The following is a 15,950-nucleotide window of genomic DNA, read 5'->3' on the forward strand; positions in this document are numbered from 1 at the left end:
CCTCCAGAACATGAATAGGTGACGTTTTGGGTCGGGTCCTTTCATTAGTCTGATTGTGATGGGGGGGGATAGGGGGTGGATTAGTGAAGAAGAGCCTCGACCCAAACATCACCAATCCATGTTCTTTGGAGATGCTGCCTGAACCGCTGAGTTACGCCAGCATTTTGTGTCTATTTTTAGTATAAACCAGCATCTGTGATTCGTAAGATCCTAAGGTCAAAAGGAATGAGTAGAATTAGGGCATTCGGCCCATTAAGTCTACTCCGCCATTCAATCATGGCTGATCTATCTCCCTCCTAACCCCATTCTCCTGCCTTCTTCCCATAACCTCTGACACCCATACTAATCAAGAATCTATCTCTCTCTGCCTTAAATATATCCACTGAAGGGAAACTTTTTTTAATCTCTTACATCGACGGCCATGCAATTCCGTATTGTATCTCCGTCCACACTGCGGCCTAACATCGCGGAGTTGACGCCGTCTGCTGGAGACCAGGAGTTACATCCGCTGGAGCCTGCAGACTTTAACATCATGGAGCTAGCGATCCCTGGTTTGAAACCGACTTAGGGAGCTCCAAGTCACAGGAGCTTCGACTGCCGGCTGCGGGAGCTTCAATCACCCTGACTGCAGATGGTTCAACTGTCCCGACAGTGGGAGAATATGGAGGAAGAAGATTGGACTTTATTGCCTTCCATCACAGTGAGGAATTGTGGGGAATCTGCTGTGGTGGATGTTTACAGTGTATTCAGAAATTATTCAGACCCCTTCACTTTTTCCACATTTTGTTACAGTCTTATTTTAAAATGGATTAAATTCATTTTTTTTATCATCAATCTACACACAATACCCCAGAATGAAGAAGCGAAAACAGGTGTTTAGAAATGTTTGCCAAATAATTAAAAAGAAATAACTGAAATATCACATTTACATAAGTATTCGGACCCTTTGCTATGACACTCAATTTTGAGCTTAGGTTCATCCTGTTTCAATAGACAATAGGTGCAGTAGGCCATTTGGCTCTTTTGATGTGATCATGGCTGATCATCCCCAATCAGTACCCCGTTCCTGCCTTCTCCCCATATCCCATGACTCCGCTATTTTTAAGAGCCCTATCTAGCTCTCTCGTGAAAGCATCCAGAGAACCGGCCTCCACCGCCCTCTGAGCTTTCCATTGTTTCCATTCTGCAGAGTTTCCATTGATTATCCTTGAGATGTTACTACAACTTGATGGGAGTCCACCAATGGTAAATTCAATTGATTGGACATGATTTGTAAAGGCACACATCTGTCTATATAAGGTCCCACAGTTAGTGCATGTCAGAGCAAAAAACAAGCCATGAAGATGAAGGAATTGTCTGTAAACCTCTGAGACAGGATTGTGTCGAGACACAGATCTGGGGAGTATAAAACAATTTCTGTAGCATTGCAGGTCCCGAAGAGCACAGTGGCCTCCGTCATTCTTAAATTCTTAAGAACTTTGGAACCAGCAGGATTCTTCATAGAGCTGGCCACCCAGCCAAACTGAGCAATCGGGGGAGAAGGGCCTTGGTCAGGGAAGTGACCAAGAACCCGATGGTCACTCTGACAGAGTTCCAGAGTTCCTCTGTGGAGATGGGAGAACCCTGAAGGACAACTATATCTGCAGCACTCCACCAATCAAGCCTTTATGATAGTGACCAGATGGAAGCCACTCCTCAGTAAAAGACATATGACAGCCCACTTGGAGTTTGCCAAAAGGCACCGAAAGGACTCTCAGACCATGATAAACAAAATTATCTAGTCTGATGAAACCAAGATTGAACTCTTTGGCCAGAATGCCAAACGGCACGTCTGGAGGAAACCAGGCACTGCTCATCACCTGGCCAATACCATAACCTATGGTGAAGCATGCTGGTGGCAGCATCATGTTGTGGGGATGTTTTTTCAGCGGCAGGAACTGGGAGACTAGTCAGGATTGAAGAAAAGATGAACGGAGCAAAGTACAGAGTGATCCTTGATCAAAACCTGCTCCAGAGTGTTCTTGATCTCAGACTGGGGCGGAGGTTCACCTTCCAACCGGACAACGACCCTAAGCACAGAGCCAAGCCAACACAGGAGTGGCTTCGTGACAAGTCTGTGAATGTCCTTGAGTGGCCCAGCCCGAGGCAGGATTTGAACCCGATCAGATATCTCTGGAGGGACCTGAAAATAGCTGTGCATCGACGCTCCCCATCCAACGTGACAGAGCTTGAGAGGATCTGCAGCGAAGAATGGGAGAAATTACCCAAATACAGGTGTGCCAAGCTTGTAGCGTCACACCCAAGAAGACTTGAGGCTGTAATCGCTCCCAAAGGTGCCTCAACAAAGTACTGAGTAAAGGGCCTGTATCCCACGAGCATGCGACAAGCGCGACCAAACCGGAAGCGGGGGCCACGTGGAGGTCGAGTGATCCCGTACGAGTTGTCATGAAGTTCGAGCGAAGTCCGCGCGTGACGTATGGCGTTGAGACGCTGCGCACGCCTGTCGAGGCGGTGCGTACGGCCTCAATGCGGCTGCGGGCCGGTAGGCCGTTGCCGCGCGGAATTTTTGGATAGTGTCAATTTTTCGGAGCCCCGCGCGATGTCGGGATCAGCTCCGCACAACTCCATACAGCTCCGGCGATCGAAGTGGGACCGGCCCCGCGAGGCCGTACGGCTCAAGCGACCACGTTAGGTCGCGCTTGCTGCATGCAGTCGCATGCTGCTGGGACAGGCCCTTAAAGGGTCTGAATACTTATGTAAATGGGATATTTCAGTTATTTCTATTTCATTACTTTATAAAAATTTCTAAATAATTGTTTTTGATTTTTTTAATTATGGAGTATTATGTGTAGATTGATGATAAAAAAAATGAATTGAATCAATTTTAGAATAAAGCTGTGACGTAACAAAATGTGGAAAATGTGAAGGGGTCTGAATACTTTCTGAATGCACTGTATGTTAACATTTATGTAGTTGTGTGTCTTGTTGATTTTTTTTAGTATGGCTGTGTGGTAATTGGAGTTTCACTGTAGCTTAATTGGTGTGACAATAAACTAACCCTTGAATTGTGACAGTGGAGACCATCATATGATGATGGAATGTACATATGATGTCTTTTGTATTAACCTTTTAATTTGCAATCTTTTCCATTTGTAGGTATCCATGTTAGAAATATATAATGAAACAATACTGGACCTTTTGTCAAAACAGCCACATGCTCAGTTGCAAATAAGGACCCATGGAAGGGCGATTGCCATCCCCGGATTAACCCAGATTGAAGTGAAAACTGAAAATGACATTAAGGATTTGATGCAGTCTGGAAACCGAAACAGAACCGTTGCATCCACAAAGATGAACTCTGGGAGGTAATGTCTATTGGAAACAAACAAGCTGACTATAATCTGGTGGACAAAAATGCTGGAGAAACTCAGCGGGTGAGGCAGCATGTATGGAGAGAAGGAATAGGCGACGTTTCGGATCGAGACCCTTCTTCAAACTGCTGTCGGGGGGGGGGGGCGTGAAAAAGAAAGGAAGAGGCGGAGGAGACAGTAGGCTTGTGGGAGAGTTGGGAAAGGGAGGGGAAGGAGGGATAAAGCAGGGACTACCTGAAATTGGAGAAGTCAATGTTCATACGGCTGGTGTGTAACCTGCCCAAGCAAAATATGAGGTGCTGCTCCTCCAATTTGCGCTGGGCCTCACTCTGGCCATGGAGAATGGGAGGGGGAGTTGAAGTGCCGAGCCACCGGGAGATCAGGTTGGTTATTGCGAACCCAGCGGAGGTGTTGGGCGAAGCGATCGCCAAGCCTGCGCTTAGGCTCAGTTGACACCTGGAACAGCGGATGAGGTTGGAGGAGGTGCAGGTGAACCTCTGCCGCACCTGGAAAGACTGTTTGGGTCCTTGGATGGAGTCAAGGGGGGAGGTAAAGCGACAAGTGTAGAATTTCTTGCGGTTGCAAGGGAACGTACCCGGGGAGGGGGCGTTTGGGTTGGAAGGGATAAATTGACCAGGAAGTTATGGAGGGAACGGTTTCTGTGGAAAGCAGAAAGGGAAGGCGATGGGAAGATGTGGCCAGTGGTGGGATCCCGTTGGAGGTGGCAAAAATGTTGGAGGATTATCTGTTGTATGCGATGGCTGATAGGGTGGAAGATGAGGACAAGGGGGACTGTGTCCTTGTTACGAGTGGGGGGGATGGGGAGTGAGAGTGGAGCTGTGGGATATTGAGGAGACCCTGGTGAGAGCCTTATCTATAAGAGGGGAACCCCCGTTCCCTAAAGAATGAGGACATCTCTGATGCCTAGGTCTGGAACACCTCATTCTGGATGCAGGTTCAGTGGAGACGGAGAAATTGGGAGTAGGGGATAGAGTCCTTACAGGAAGCAGGGTGGGAAGAAGTATAGTCCAGATAGCCATGGGAGTCAGTAGGTTTCTACTAGATGTCTGTTACCTGCGATGGAGATGGTGAGGTCTAGAAATGGTAGAGTTCTTGAACATCGGAGTTCGGGGATCGGGCCACGGTACGCCTCGAACAAGGATTGTTGGACGTACCTTACAAAGATGCAGGCATAGCTGGGGCCTTTGCCCCTGCCCATAGCTACGCCTTGGATTTGGAGGAAATGGGAGAAGTCAAAGGAAAAGTTGTTGAGGGTAAGGCCCAGCTGTAATCTGGTAAGGACCAACTATAATCTGGTGTATCGTAACAACAGAATGTGTTTGTAAGGTCCAAGGAGTGAGTAAGTGGTTGGTGGGGGTGATGGGGGTTAGGGTTAGATTGCCATCCAAACTTTCATTATGCTTCCTGTCCTCTTAGTTATTAAACTACTTTATGTATGTAAAAGAGTTATTTGTTTAATGCTACAATGGACCCCAGTGCAATAGTGCAGTCAGTGGCACTTACGTCTGGGTTTGAAGGAAGCTTCTAGAGATGAGCACAAAGAGCTGGACTGAATATATCCAACGGTCACCTCTGCAAGGTTGAGGATGTGTAGGCACACTCTCAAATATAATATATACTTTTTCAAAAACAATTTGCAATTTAAATTATTTAATTTCCTCTGAAATTCAAATGCACTTTCATTATTAAACTGTAGCCCGTTTGGTTTTAAGATGGCATTTGTTTAGTCCAAGATTAACCTGCATTATTTTAATGTTATTGCTGGCATTCCCATTAACTTATTTACGAAACATGCTCAGTTTTACTCCTCTCTTATCTCTCATTTCCCTTTGTTTATCCTTCAGATTCATAAGAGTGGTCACATCAGAATCATGTAATCGCTACAGAAAACCATAAACTCCAATAAATCATCTCCACAAACCTGTATTTTATAAATTACTTGCATTTTCCTTTGATCTCCAGTTCACGTTCTCATCTGATTCTTACTCTCTTGGTGACTGGAGTGGATGGCTATTCTGGAGCTGCCTACCACGGTACCCTTACACTGTGTGACCTGGCTGGGTCAGAGAGAATCTCCCAGACTGAAGCCACTGGGCAGAGACTTGTAGAAGCTGCTGCCATTAACAAATCCCTGACTGCACTTGGACAGGTAAATAACACAAACCCACCTGTTTGAACTGTTTCACCAGATTGGCTGACCTGGATTTATTCTTTTGATGAGATGTTCATAAAATGAAACAGTGGATTTTTGTAGATTTTAATTTAATTCTGATTTGCCACCTGGTTAAACAATGGCAATATAATGCACAATCTTTTCACAGGATGAGCACAGTAATTAAGGTCATAAGGTTTTTCAAGAGAGAGTTGGATTTGGCTCTTGGGGCTAAAGGAATCAAGGGATATGAGGAAAAAGTAGGAATGGGGTACTAATTTTAGATGATCAGCCATGATCATATTGAATGGCTGTGCTGGCTCGAAGGGCCAAATGGCCTACTCCTGCACCTATTTTTCCATGAAGTTTTTTAAGGTCATAAGGAGTAGAATTAGACCATTCGGCCCATCAACTTTACTCCGCCATTCAATCATGGCTGATCTAACTCTTCCCCCTAACCCCATTCTACTGCCTTCTCCCCACAACCTCTGACACATGTACTATTCAAGAATCTATCTATCCCTGCCTTAAAAATATCCACTGACTTTGCCTCCATAGCCTTCTGTGGCAAATAATTCCACAGATTCACCACATTCTGACTAAAGAAATGTCTCAGAATTTCCTTCCTAAACGAACTATGATCTCTAGTCCTAGACTTTCCCACCAGTGGAAACATCCTCTCCACATCCACTCTATCCAAGCCTTTCACTATTTTGTATGTTACAATGAGGTCCCCCCTCATTCTTCTAAACTCCAGCGAGTACAGGCCCAGTGCGGTGAGTACAGGTCCAGTGCGGCAAGTACAGGCCCAGTGCGGTGAGTACAGGCCCAGTGCGGTCAAATGCTAATTATAGAACACGTTGATATTTTGGCTTCATTCTTTTCCTCACTGTGGAGATTTTTGTACAACGTGAATACAAGTATACAAACCAGTAACAAAACATTAGCAGTGGCTTTCTGTAATGGACAGTTGAAGTCACAGTAATGTAACCAAACCAGTCATGATACTCACAAACTAGAAACTGCAATTGTAACAAATATGTTCCTGCTCATTAAGCACCAGTTGCACGTTCAAAATATAGTGCGCATATATTAAACATTAGCATCAATGTTGAGCAGAACCTGGTGCATGAGGAAGATGGAGCAGATAACTCCTGACAAGACTCACCCTGCAAGTCTCTGACTTTCCACTCATTGTTCATCTATGCCAGTTTCTGATTTACCAACCAAAATGAAATTTTTTTAAAAAGTGAAAACCTACAAACTGCACCCTTCACTCACTAAATGTACGAGCAAATCAAACAGGTCATTGAAACGACAACAGCTTGCCATTTAACGGGCTGCTGCTGTAACACCAGTTTTACTATGAGTTGCCCACATGGATTTATGTTTACTGCCTACTGCATTGATAACGACTGCAGTACCTGTAGCCGTCTCCCCCAGTTCTACCCCCTCTCCCATCACCTTGTTCTTCCCTTATTTTCAGGGGACGAAGCTCTGCAGGAGTGGCAGACACGCACAGTTCACTGGAAGTGGCTTGCCTGCCTTCCTGCGGGAAAGTGCATACTGATGTTACCTTAGAGAAATGTAGGTGTGAATCCCATCACGTGTAATTGGGGGTGACCACTGTAAACATTTCCTTAAGCAAGGACACTCCACGTGAGATGAGCATACATTTAGGACACAGAAAGAGGTGAAGCTGTGGTGTTCAGAATACAAACCTATATGTAGTCTGCAGAATATAGATGTAGTCTGCCTGGACATTTATGTCAACTTTATACATCAAAACATGCAGATTTCTATCATCTGTATCTATGGGAAATATACTACTTAGTTAAATGCCCCCACAAATTGTTGGCAATATGATATGATGCTACAAAAAAGCAATGTGATGTCAAAATGTGTTGCATTTAACTTGATTCTGTTTCAGTGTTTTAGTTTCCATTGCTCCTCTCTACAATGTAGGTTCTTATGGCCTTGAAGAATAATGCGCTTCACATCCCATTCAGAAACTCCAAGCTGACTCATTTACTCCAGCCAGCGTTCAGTCGGGATGCAAAGGTAATGGGTTCATTATCCTTAATTTTATTGGATATTATATGTTAACATTCATCTGTTCCTTTTGATTATGCTAAAAAACGCTGGAAAAATTAAGGACCAGGTAATTTAATTTAGCAGCTCTTGTTCCCTTCAGTTTGTTTCAGTGAAAGGTGTGGTAATAAATAGTGAAGTTAAGATTTGTGACTAAAGAATACAGAAAGTCAGGGCAGTGGAGGAAGATTGAATGGCCGTAGTGATTGGTGTTCCCAGGTACCATGACCATGGTGTACACAGTACCATGGTGTACACAGATACCATGGTGTACACAGTACCATGGTGTACACAGTACCATGGTGTACACAGATACCATGGTGTACACAATACCATGGTGTACACAGATACCATGGTGTACACAGATACCATGGTGTACACAGATACCATGGTGTACACAATACCATGGTGTACACAGATACCATGGTGTACACAGATACCATGGTGTACACAGATACCATGGTGTACACAGATACCATGGTGTACACAGTATACCATGGTGTACACAATACCATGGTGTACACAGATACCATGGTGTACACAATACCATGGTGTACACAGATACCATGGTGTACACAATACCATGGTGTACACAGATACCATGGTGTACACAGATACCATGGTGTACACAGATACCATGGTGTACACAGATACCATGGTGTACACAGATACCATGGTGTACACAGATACCATGGTGTACACAGATACCATGGTGTACACAGATACCATGGTGTACACAGATACCATGGTGTACACAATACCATGGTGTACACAGATACCATGGTGTACACAGATACCATGGTGTACACAGGTACTATGGTGTACACAGTTGTACTATGTGGAAACTCCCAGCTAGATGGTAGTGACACACAGCACCACCAAAAATGGACCCAGAAGTGAGACCATGGTTTTGAATCCGATACCCTGGTCTATCATAATAATTGGTACATTGCCTGTCTGTTTTGACCACACGTACTGCACTGTGTACCCAGTTACGTTAGTGGTGCACGCAATACCATGGTGTTTTCCAAACCACTACCATCATGGTGGCAAATCTGTTGTTCTGCCCATACCGGGACTTTTAAAATTCAAATAGAATAATAATAATTAATAATTAACATGATGACATTTCCAGCTTCCTGAGAGACTGAAGAAGGTCCATCTTTCCTCAGAAAGGTGTACTTGAACCGCTGCACCATCAGAGCATCCTTACCAACTGCATCACAGTATGGTATGGCAACTGCTCTGTCTCCGACCGGAAGGCATTGCAGAGGGTGGTGAAAATTGCCCAACGCATCATCGGTTCCACGCTCCCCTCCATTGAGTCTGTCCAAAGCAAGCGCTGTCTGCGGAGGGCGCTCAGCATCGCCAAGGACTGCTCTCACCCCAACCATGGACTGTTTACCCTCCTACTATCCGGGAGGCGCTATAGGTCTCTCCGTTGCCGAACCAGCAGGTCGAGGAACAGCTTCTTTCCGGCGGCTGTCACTCTACTCAACAACGTACCCCCCGGACACTTATTTTTTTTTTATTCAAATCGTTTGCTATGTCGCTCACACCGGAGATGCTAAATTTTTGGTTGTCTCTGTAATGTACAATAATAATTAATTAAAATTGAATGATAACATTATCTGTCATCTGAAATTATTGATTACATCTCTAACTGGATCAAATTCAAGTTAATTCAAACTCTGCAGCCTCTTCTAGTTTGCATTTATTTACCCTGTAACCTCAAATGTCCAGTGTATCTATCCTCGTCCCATTCCCTACTTTGTGTCCTATGTGAAAATCCTTGTGAGGTTTGCAAAGTTATTCAAAATCAAGGCTCAAATTATGAAAGACACGTCAAATGCAGATTTCATTTTTTGGACTTAAGGGGGTATAAAAATTATATTTAATTTACAGCATCAAGTTGCCTTATGTAGCAAAAGGTGTGCTAAATACAAGTGAGATATTTGGAATAAACAAAATATTCCTCAAGCATCTCCTTTCACTTCTCTCACATGTTGGTTTAAGATAAAGCCGTGATAATTTTAATTTTTACATTTCAGACTTGTATTTTTATGAATGTAAATCCAAACATAAAGAATTTGGGAGAAACGTTGAGAACACTTCAGTTTGGGTCCTCTGTTCGGCAAGTGAGTCTTGGGAAGACCCTGTAGCTCTGCCAAGCCGGCAGATGGAAGAAGTTGCAGCACTTTACACGCAAACCTAGCTTTTTATTCATATATATCTTTAACGTAGAACAATAAAACAAAAATTACAGTGCTACCTATTTATGTCATTAGTCTCGGGATCTTGTAAAGCTTTCCTGATAATAACAGGATTTTAATATGGTCTGAGTTCGATCAAGCGTTGGACATTTACGGGTTGTAAATTTAATTGATTACAATGATGGTGTGCACCTATATCAATTTAAAATAAACAAAGCTAAATCACAAGATCCAAAATATCTGCTTGTTTGTAAGTAAATGCATAAACAAGAACTACAGTATCAGCAGTCCTAATGAATTCCATCGAATACACACACACGCCTGTTCCACATGTTCAGTGCATCTTCACCAAAGGGACTGAACATGACATTGTGTGGGTTATCCCGAATGGCCATGGCCGGAAACAAAGTCTGTTCATCACATCATCCCTCGACATTGATATCATAAAAACAAGTTACAACTTCCAAAAACAGTGGGATAGATGGGGAGTTTAGTGGGCAGAGACAGCATGTCATCTTATGTGGGGTGTAAATAAACAGGGAGCATTATCTTTGACAGATTATTATTATTTTTAATATTTGTTACATCGTAATTGGCTTTGCAGTTTCAGGATTGTTCTGTTTAAATGGTGTAGACACATGTGTCTATTTATTAGCATTAGAGTATTTAAAAATTAACGTGTCCCTTCATGAGATTTATCATATTCTGGATCACTGATCCAGTGCAGCATTTAAATCCTGAGGAATTTAAATATGAATAATTCTATGAAACTACAATTGAGCCAGCATCACAAATAGTAATCTTGGCTTCCTTACCTATATATGATTGCAGCAGCACCAATGAGGTTGTTCTGTATCAGTCTCTTCAGGGCAGGCTCCGTGAACAAAGAACACAATCAACTCCAATTACATAGTGGTAAAAATTACATCAATCATACATTGGTCAAAATGATTTTGAGTTTTGCACTTGGTGCTGTGTTTAATACAATGCACTTTGATTATATTATATTTAGATTTCAGTTATTTGAAACGGTCTATTTGTGAATATTTTGGCATAATGCCCCAAAACAGATCCTTTACCTGTGACACACAGGAGTGTTTTATTGCTTTTGACTAATAACAAATCCATGGAAGTTTAATCTCTCCTTTTTTTTTAATCTTCAATAATTTGAACACCAACACAAACAAGTAATTCTGGTAAGAGCTCTTACCATGTTAATTTAGTGTGCAGCTTGACATCGCAACAGATAAGATAATCTACTGGTTAGTTTGCATGCAAAACTCGTGAAACTGGGTGACAAGAAAAGGCCAGCTTGTTCTTCGAGGCACATTGCAAACAGAACTGCACTGAGGGCCCAAACTACTTGTTCAATCTCAAAAGGCGTCAAAGGCTGATCATACAGAAGGCACTGAGATTAACCACTTAACCAATAATTTAACCAAACTCAAATAATTCATATACAAGACAGAGAATTTGTACCTATAAATATTAGACATTTAATATGCTACATACATAGAACCTCAGTATCAATCTCACTGCACTCTTTTCTATGGTCTCCATGTCAAACTTAGAATGTTGAAGATATATTTGTGTGTCGTAAAGATGTGATCAAGTTATTCTGCAATATTTTTTGTACTGTCTGCTTAATTATCTGCACTGCAGCACTAGAAGTCACTTTGTTCACCATTTGAGATATCTTGCCCTGGGGGCATATGTACTAGAATAAATCTGCAATATTCTCCAAAGAACCTAGAGTTTAAAACTCCTTAATTTCAATTTAAAAAGTAAATAGAAATTATCTCAGTAAATGGGGCTCAAAAAATAATCCCAATTAGCGCTCTCAAGGCATCTGTATCAACTATTTGTCTTATTCCCTGGTATTTGTAATTGCACAAAAAAACCTTTCAACAGAATGAGTTATTGCACTAGGTGGCAGTCTCTTTTGTGAATTGATGAGCAGTCATATTGATCATTCCTTAAGTTTAATTCAAAGCTCAATTGTTCCAGAGCTGGGGTAAAGTTGTGCACAGAATACACAAGCTTTTTAATGTTGCATAGTTCAAACAGTATTATAATTCTAAAGTAGTTGTTAACAGAACCCTTTGCAATGTGCTTTTTTTCTGTCCAGCGCATATATCAGATAATTATTAGGTTACTTTGTGCTCGGTTATTTTGTGTAAATAATAAATTGATTGGAAAACTGACGACTTGATTGACTATTTATTTATGGACAAATAGGAACTGGAAAAGGTGCAACACCAGATGAAATGTAAACAGTCGATGCATCGTGCTGTGGACAGAGTGGAACAATGTCACAGCAGACCAGATCAGAGATGGGGTGGGCTAGGGCCAATGTGTCTAGTGCCTCCAGGACTGGCTCATGTTGAAAGATGACAGTGTAGGGTAAAGGGGGAGAAGGGTTGCAATTCAAATGAGTGAACTTTGTAATGCATAACCCTATGCAACAACAAAAAAAGCTTTTCACTGTACCTTGGTGCACGTGCCATTCGGCCCTTCTTGCCCCTCCCTTAATTAGTTATTATCTGGTCCAGTTCTCCATAAGCCTCAATGCCCTGAACTTTAAGAAAATAAGTCTAATTCTGCTTGAAATGGCTGCAATGATCACTCCTCACAACCCTATTTCATGCATTAACTAACTCTGCTGTAACCTTGCAGACATGCTCACATGCAGGTCCAATATGTAACATGTGGAAAGCTAGATTACAAATGGGAAGAAAGTGGAGAACATGGGCTGAAGAAGGGTCCCGACGTGAAACGCCACCAATCTATGTTCTCCAGAGAAGCTATCTAATCTTCTGAGTTACTCCAGCAATATGTCTTAAAAATAAAACAGCATCTGCAGTTTCTTGTTTCCACATTACAAATGTCTAAAAAGATCTGGGATTGACTGAACCAGTGAAGTAGAAAGTTTATTGTTATTTCAATACTACATTTTTTGGAGCTGTGTTAAGAACTTTCAAGAATGATATAAAATGATACTGGAATTGTTTCAGTAGGAAATAAATAAATCTTAGCATTACAGAACATACATTATTTACTCTTTTCAACTCTCAGTGGTTAATTTACACATGGGGATAATGTGACATGTATTTCCTGTTCATTTCCAGAATGCTCCGTATACCTCGAAATGCCAAACTACAGCAGTAAGACTTTCCAACTGCAATACAAACTGACAATAATGTTTTTATTATAACAGATCACCTTAATAGGCAGTACTAATTAACTTTTCAGGAGTGAAATCTCCAATGACTTTAATTTCCTGTTATTTCAACTCGCTTACATAAAATATATACTACATTTTGATGGCTATTTTCTTTTACAAGTATTTTTTGAAATTTGTATTTTACATATAAGTGTAGTGGGCGGCGCGGCTCTGGCCAGCAGCGGCCTCTGCAGTCTGTCCGCGTTTTAATATTTTTCTGTCTGTGTTTTAATGTAGTTTTTGTTATTTTTTGTTGGGGTGTGTGTGTGTGGGGTGGGAGGGGGGGGGGAAACTTTTTAAATCTCTCCCTGCACTGCACTGGAGACCCGACCTTTTCTCGTCGGGTTTCCGTTGTCGTTGGGGCCGCAACGAGGAGCGGCCTCCAACAGGAAGAAGCCCGGGACTCTGGTGCTACAACTCACTGTCGCCGTCGCGGTGCTGGCCGAGTCCGGAGCGGGTGGAGCAGTGGAGGAGCACTGCTGCTGCTGCTGCTGCTGCTGCGGCCCGACCGGAGAGTCGGAGGCTCCAACGACAGGTCTGTGGACGGCGGCACCGGGAGCCCGCGGGTCCCTGGAGGGAGACCGCTTTTCAGGGCTCTCGCAACGGCGACTTCTCCCGCCCGAGTTGCGGGGTCGAAGAGCTCCTGGAGCGGGGCCTGACATCACTGCCCCGCGCGGCTTGGAATGGCCGCGGGACTCTGCGAGCGCACGCCGGGGGCTTTAACACCAAGACCCGGTGTGCGACCTCGCACCACCCGGCGTGGCTTTAATGGCCGCGGGACAATTGCCATCGCCAGCCGGGGGCTTTGACTTTGACTCTGACATCGGGGGGGGGGGGGGGGGGGGAGAGTGCAGTGGAGAAATAAGTTTATTAGGCCTTCCATCACAGCGATGTGATGGATGTTTATGTAAATTATGTTGTGTCTTGGGTCTATGTGTTTGTATGTATGGCTGCAGAAACGGCATTTCGTTTGGACCTCAAGGGGTCCAAATGACAATAAATGTATCTTATCTTATCTTATCTTATCTTATTAATATGATAGTTAAGAATTTATGCAAATATATTCAGCAATAGAATCTTGAAATTAGATTACAGACCAAATTAACCTAATTAAGAAAGATACATATTTCAAGGTCAGGCTATTGTCACATGAACCAATTAAGGTAACAGTGAAATTCCAATTACCATGCAGCCATACTTTAAAAAAAAAGCATCAAGACTCACAACTACATCAAAGTTAACACAAACATGCACCACAGTGGATTCCCCACGTTCCTTAGTGATGGAAAGCAATAAAGTCCAATCTCCTTGTTCTCCCGCGGTCGGGGGAGTCTAACCATCCGCAGTCGGGGCGGTGGAAACTCCTGCAGCTTGGAGTCCCAGATGTTGGTCTCTAACCAGAGACTGCGGGCTCCCTGATGTTAAAGTCCCGCAGGCTCTGACGGTTGGAGTCCCCCAAAGATGACCCACGATAGGGATCGCGAACTCCGGTCAATCTCCAGCAAAGGCCGCCAACTCCTCGATGTTAGGCCGCAGTGCGGGCGGAGATACCATACGGAAAAAATCACATCTCCGTCGAGGTAAGAGATTAGAAAAGGTTTCCCCCAACTCCTCACCGCACATAAAACAAGCTAAAGAAAACTAAAAAACATACATTTAACAGACACAAAGAAGGAAAGGACAGACAGACTGTTGGCAAGGCAGCCATTGCTGGTGCCGCCCGGTGGATTTATTGTAACATGCTGTGGCGTCTCCCAAGGGTCGGAGGCGGCCCTTAGCTGGAGGGATAAAAGGCAAGGGTTTAGATACCATCTTCCTCTAGCAGACTCGTCTGGTAAGGAGAAACATAGAAAATAGGTGCAGGAGTAGAGGCCATTCGGCCCTTCGAGCCTGCACCGCCATTCAATATGATCATGGCTGGTCATCCAACTCAGTATCCTGTACCTGCCTTCTCTACATACCCCCTGATTCCTTCTAACTCCCTCTTAAATATAGCCAATGAACTGGCCTCAACTACCTTCTGTGGCAGGGAATTCCAGAGATTCACCACACTCTGTGTGAAAAATGTTTTTCTCATCACGGTCCTAAAAGATTTCCCCCTTATCCTTAAACTGTGACTCCTTGTTCTGGACTTCCCCAACATTGGGAACAATCTTCCTGCATCTAGCCTGTCCAACCCCTTAAGAATTTTGTAAGTTTCTATAACATCCCCCCTCAATCTTCTAAATTCTAGCGAGTACAAGCCGAGTCTATCCAGTCTTTCTTCATATGAGTCCTGACATCCCAGGAATCAGTCTGGTGAACCTTCTCTGTACTCCCTCTATGGCAAGAATGTCCTTAGATTAGGAGACCAAAACTACGCAATACTCCAGGTGTGGTCTTACCAAGACCCTGTACAACTGCAGTAGAACCTCCCTGCTCCTATACTCAAATCCTTTTGCTATGAATGCTAACATACCATTCGCTTTCTTCACTGCCTGATGCACCTGCATGCCTACTTTCAATGACTGGTGTACCATGACACCCAGGTCTCGTTGCATCTCCCCTTTTCCTAATCGGACACCATTCCGATAATAATCTGCCTTCCTGTTCTTGACAGCAAAGTGGATAACACCACATGTATCTACATTATACTGCATTTACCATGCATTTGCCCACTCACCCAGCCTATCTAAGTCACCTTGCAGCCTCTTAGCATCCTCCTCACAGCTAACACTGCCCCCCAGCTTCGTGTCATCCGCAAACGTGGAGATGTTGCATTCAATTCCCTCATCCAAATCATTAATATATATTGTAAATAGCTGGGGTCCCAGCACTGAGCCTTGTGGTACCCCACTAGTCACTGCCTGCCATTGTGAAAAGGACCCGTTTACTCCTAC

The 15,950-nt window shown here is 43.5% G+C and overlaps 1 protein-coding gene across 4 annotated transcripts in view; it reads left to right on the forward strand.

Moving 5' to 3' along the window:
• The window catches only part of LOC129706046 (uncharacterized), a 36,787-nt gene extending 23,717 nt beyond the window's left edge, over nucleotides 1-13,070 (forward strand). For all 4 annotated transcript variants that reach the window (XM_055649999.1, XM_055650000.1, XM_055650001.1 and 1 more), the window contains 4 exons: nucleotides 3,157-3,365; nucleotides 5,355-5,541; nucleotides 7,510-7,605; nucleotides 9,687-13,070. In XM_055649999.1, coding sequence (XP_055505974.1) covers nucleotides 3,157-3,365; nucleotides 5,355-5,541; nucleotides 7,510-7,605; nucleotides 9,687-9,797 — 603 coding nt within the window. In that variant the 3' untranslated portion in view covers nucleotides 9,798-13,070. The remainder of the gene's footprint in view (nucleotides 1-3,156; nucleotides 3,366-5,354; nucleotides 5,542-7,509; nucleotides 7,606-9,686) is intronic.
• The last annotated feature ends 2,880 nt before the right edge of the window (nucleotides 13,071-15,950 follow it).

This window comes from Leucoraja erinacea, chromosome 19 (assembly GCF_028641065.1).
Source record: "Leucoraja erinacea ecotype New England chromosome 19, Leri_hhj_1, whole genome shotgun sequence".
Classification (NCBI taxonomy): Eukaryota; Metazoa; Chordata; class Chondrichthyes; order Rajiformes; family Rajidae; genus Leucoraja; species Leucoraja erinaceus.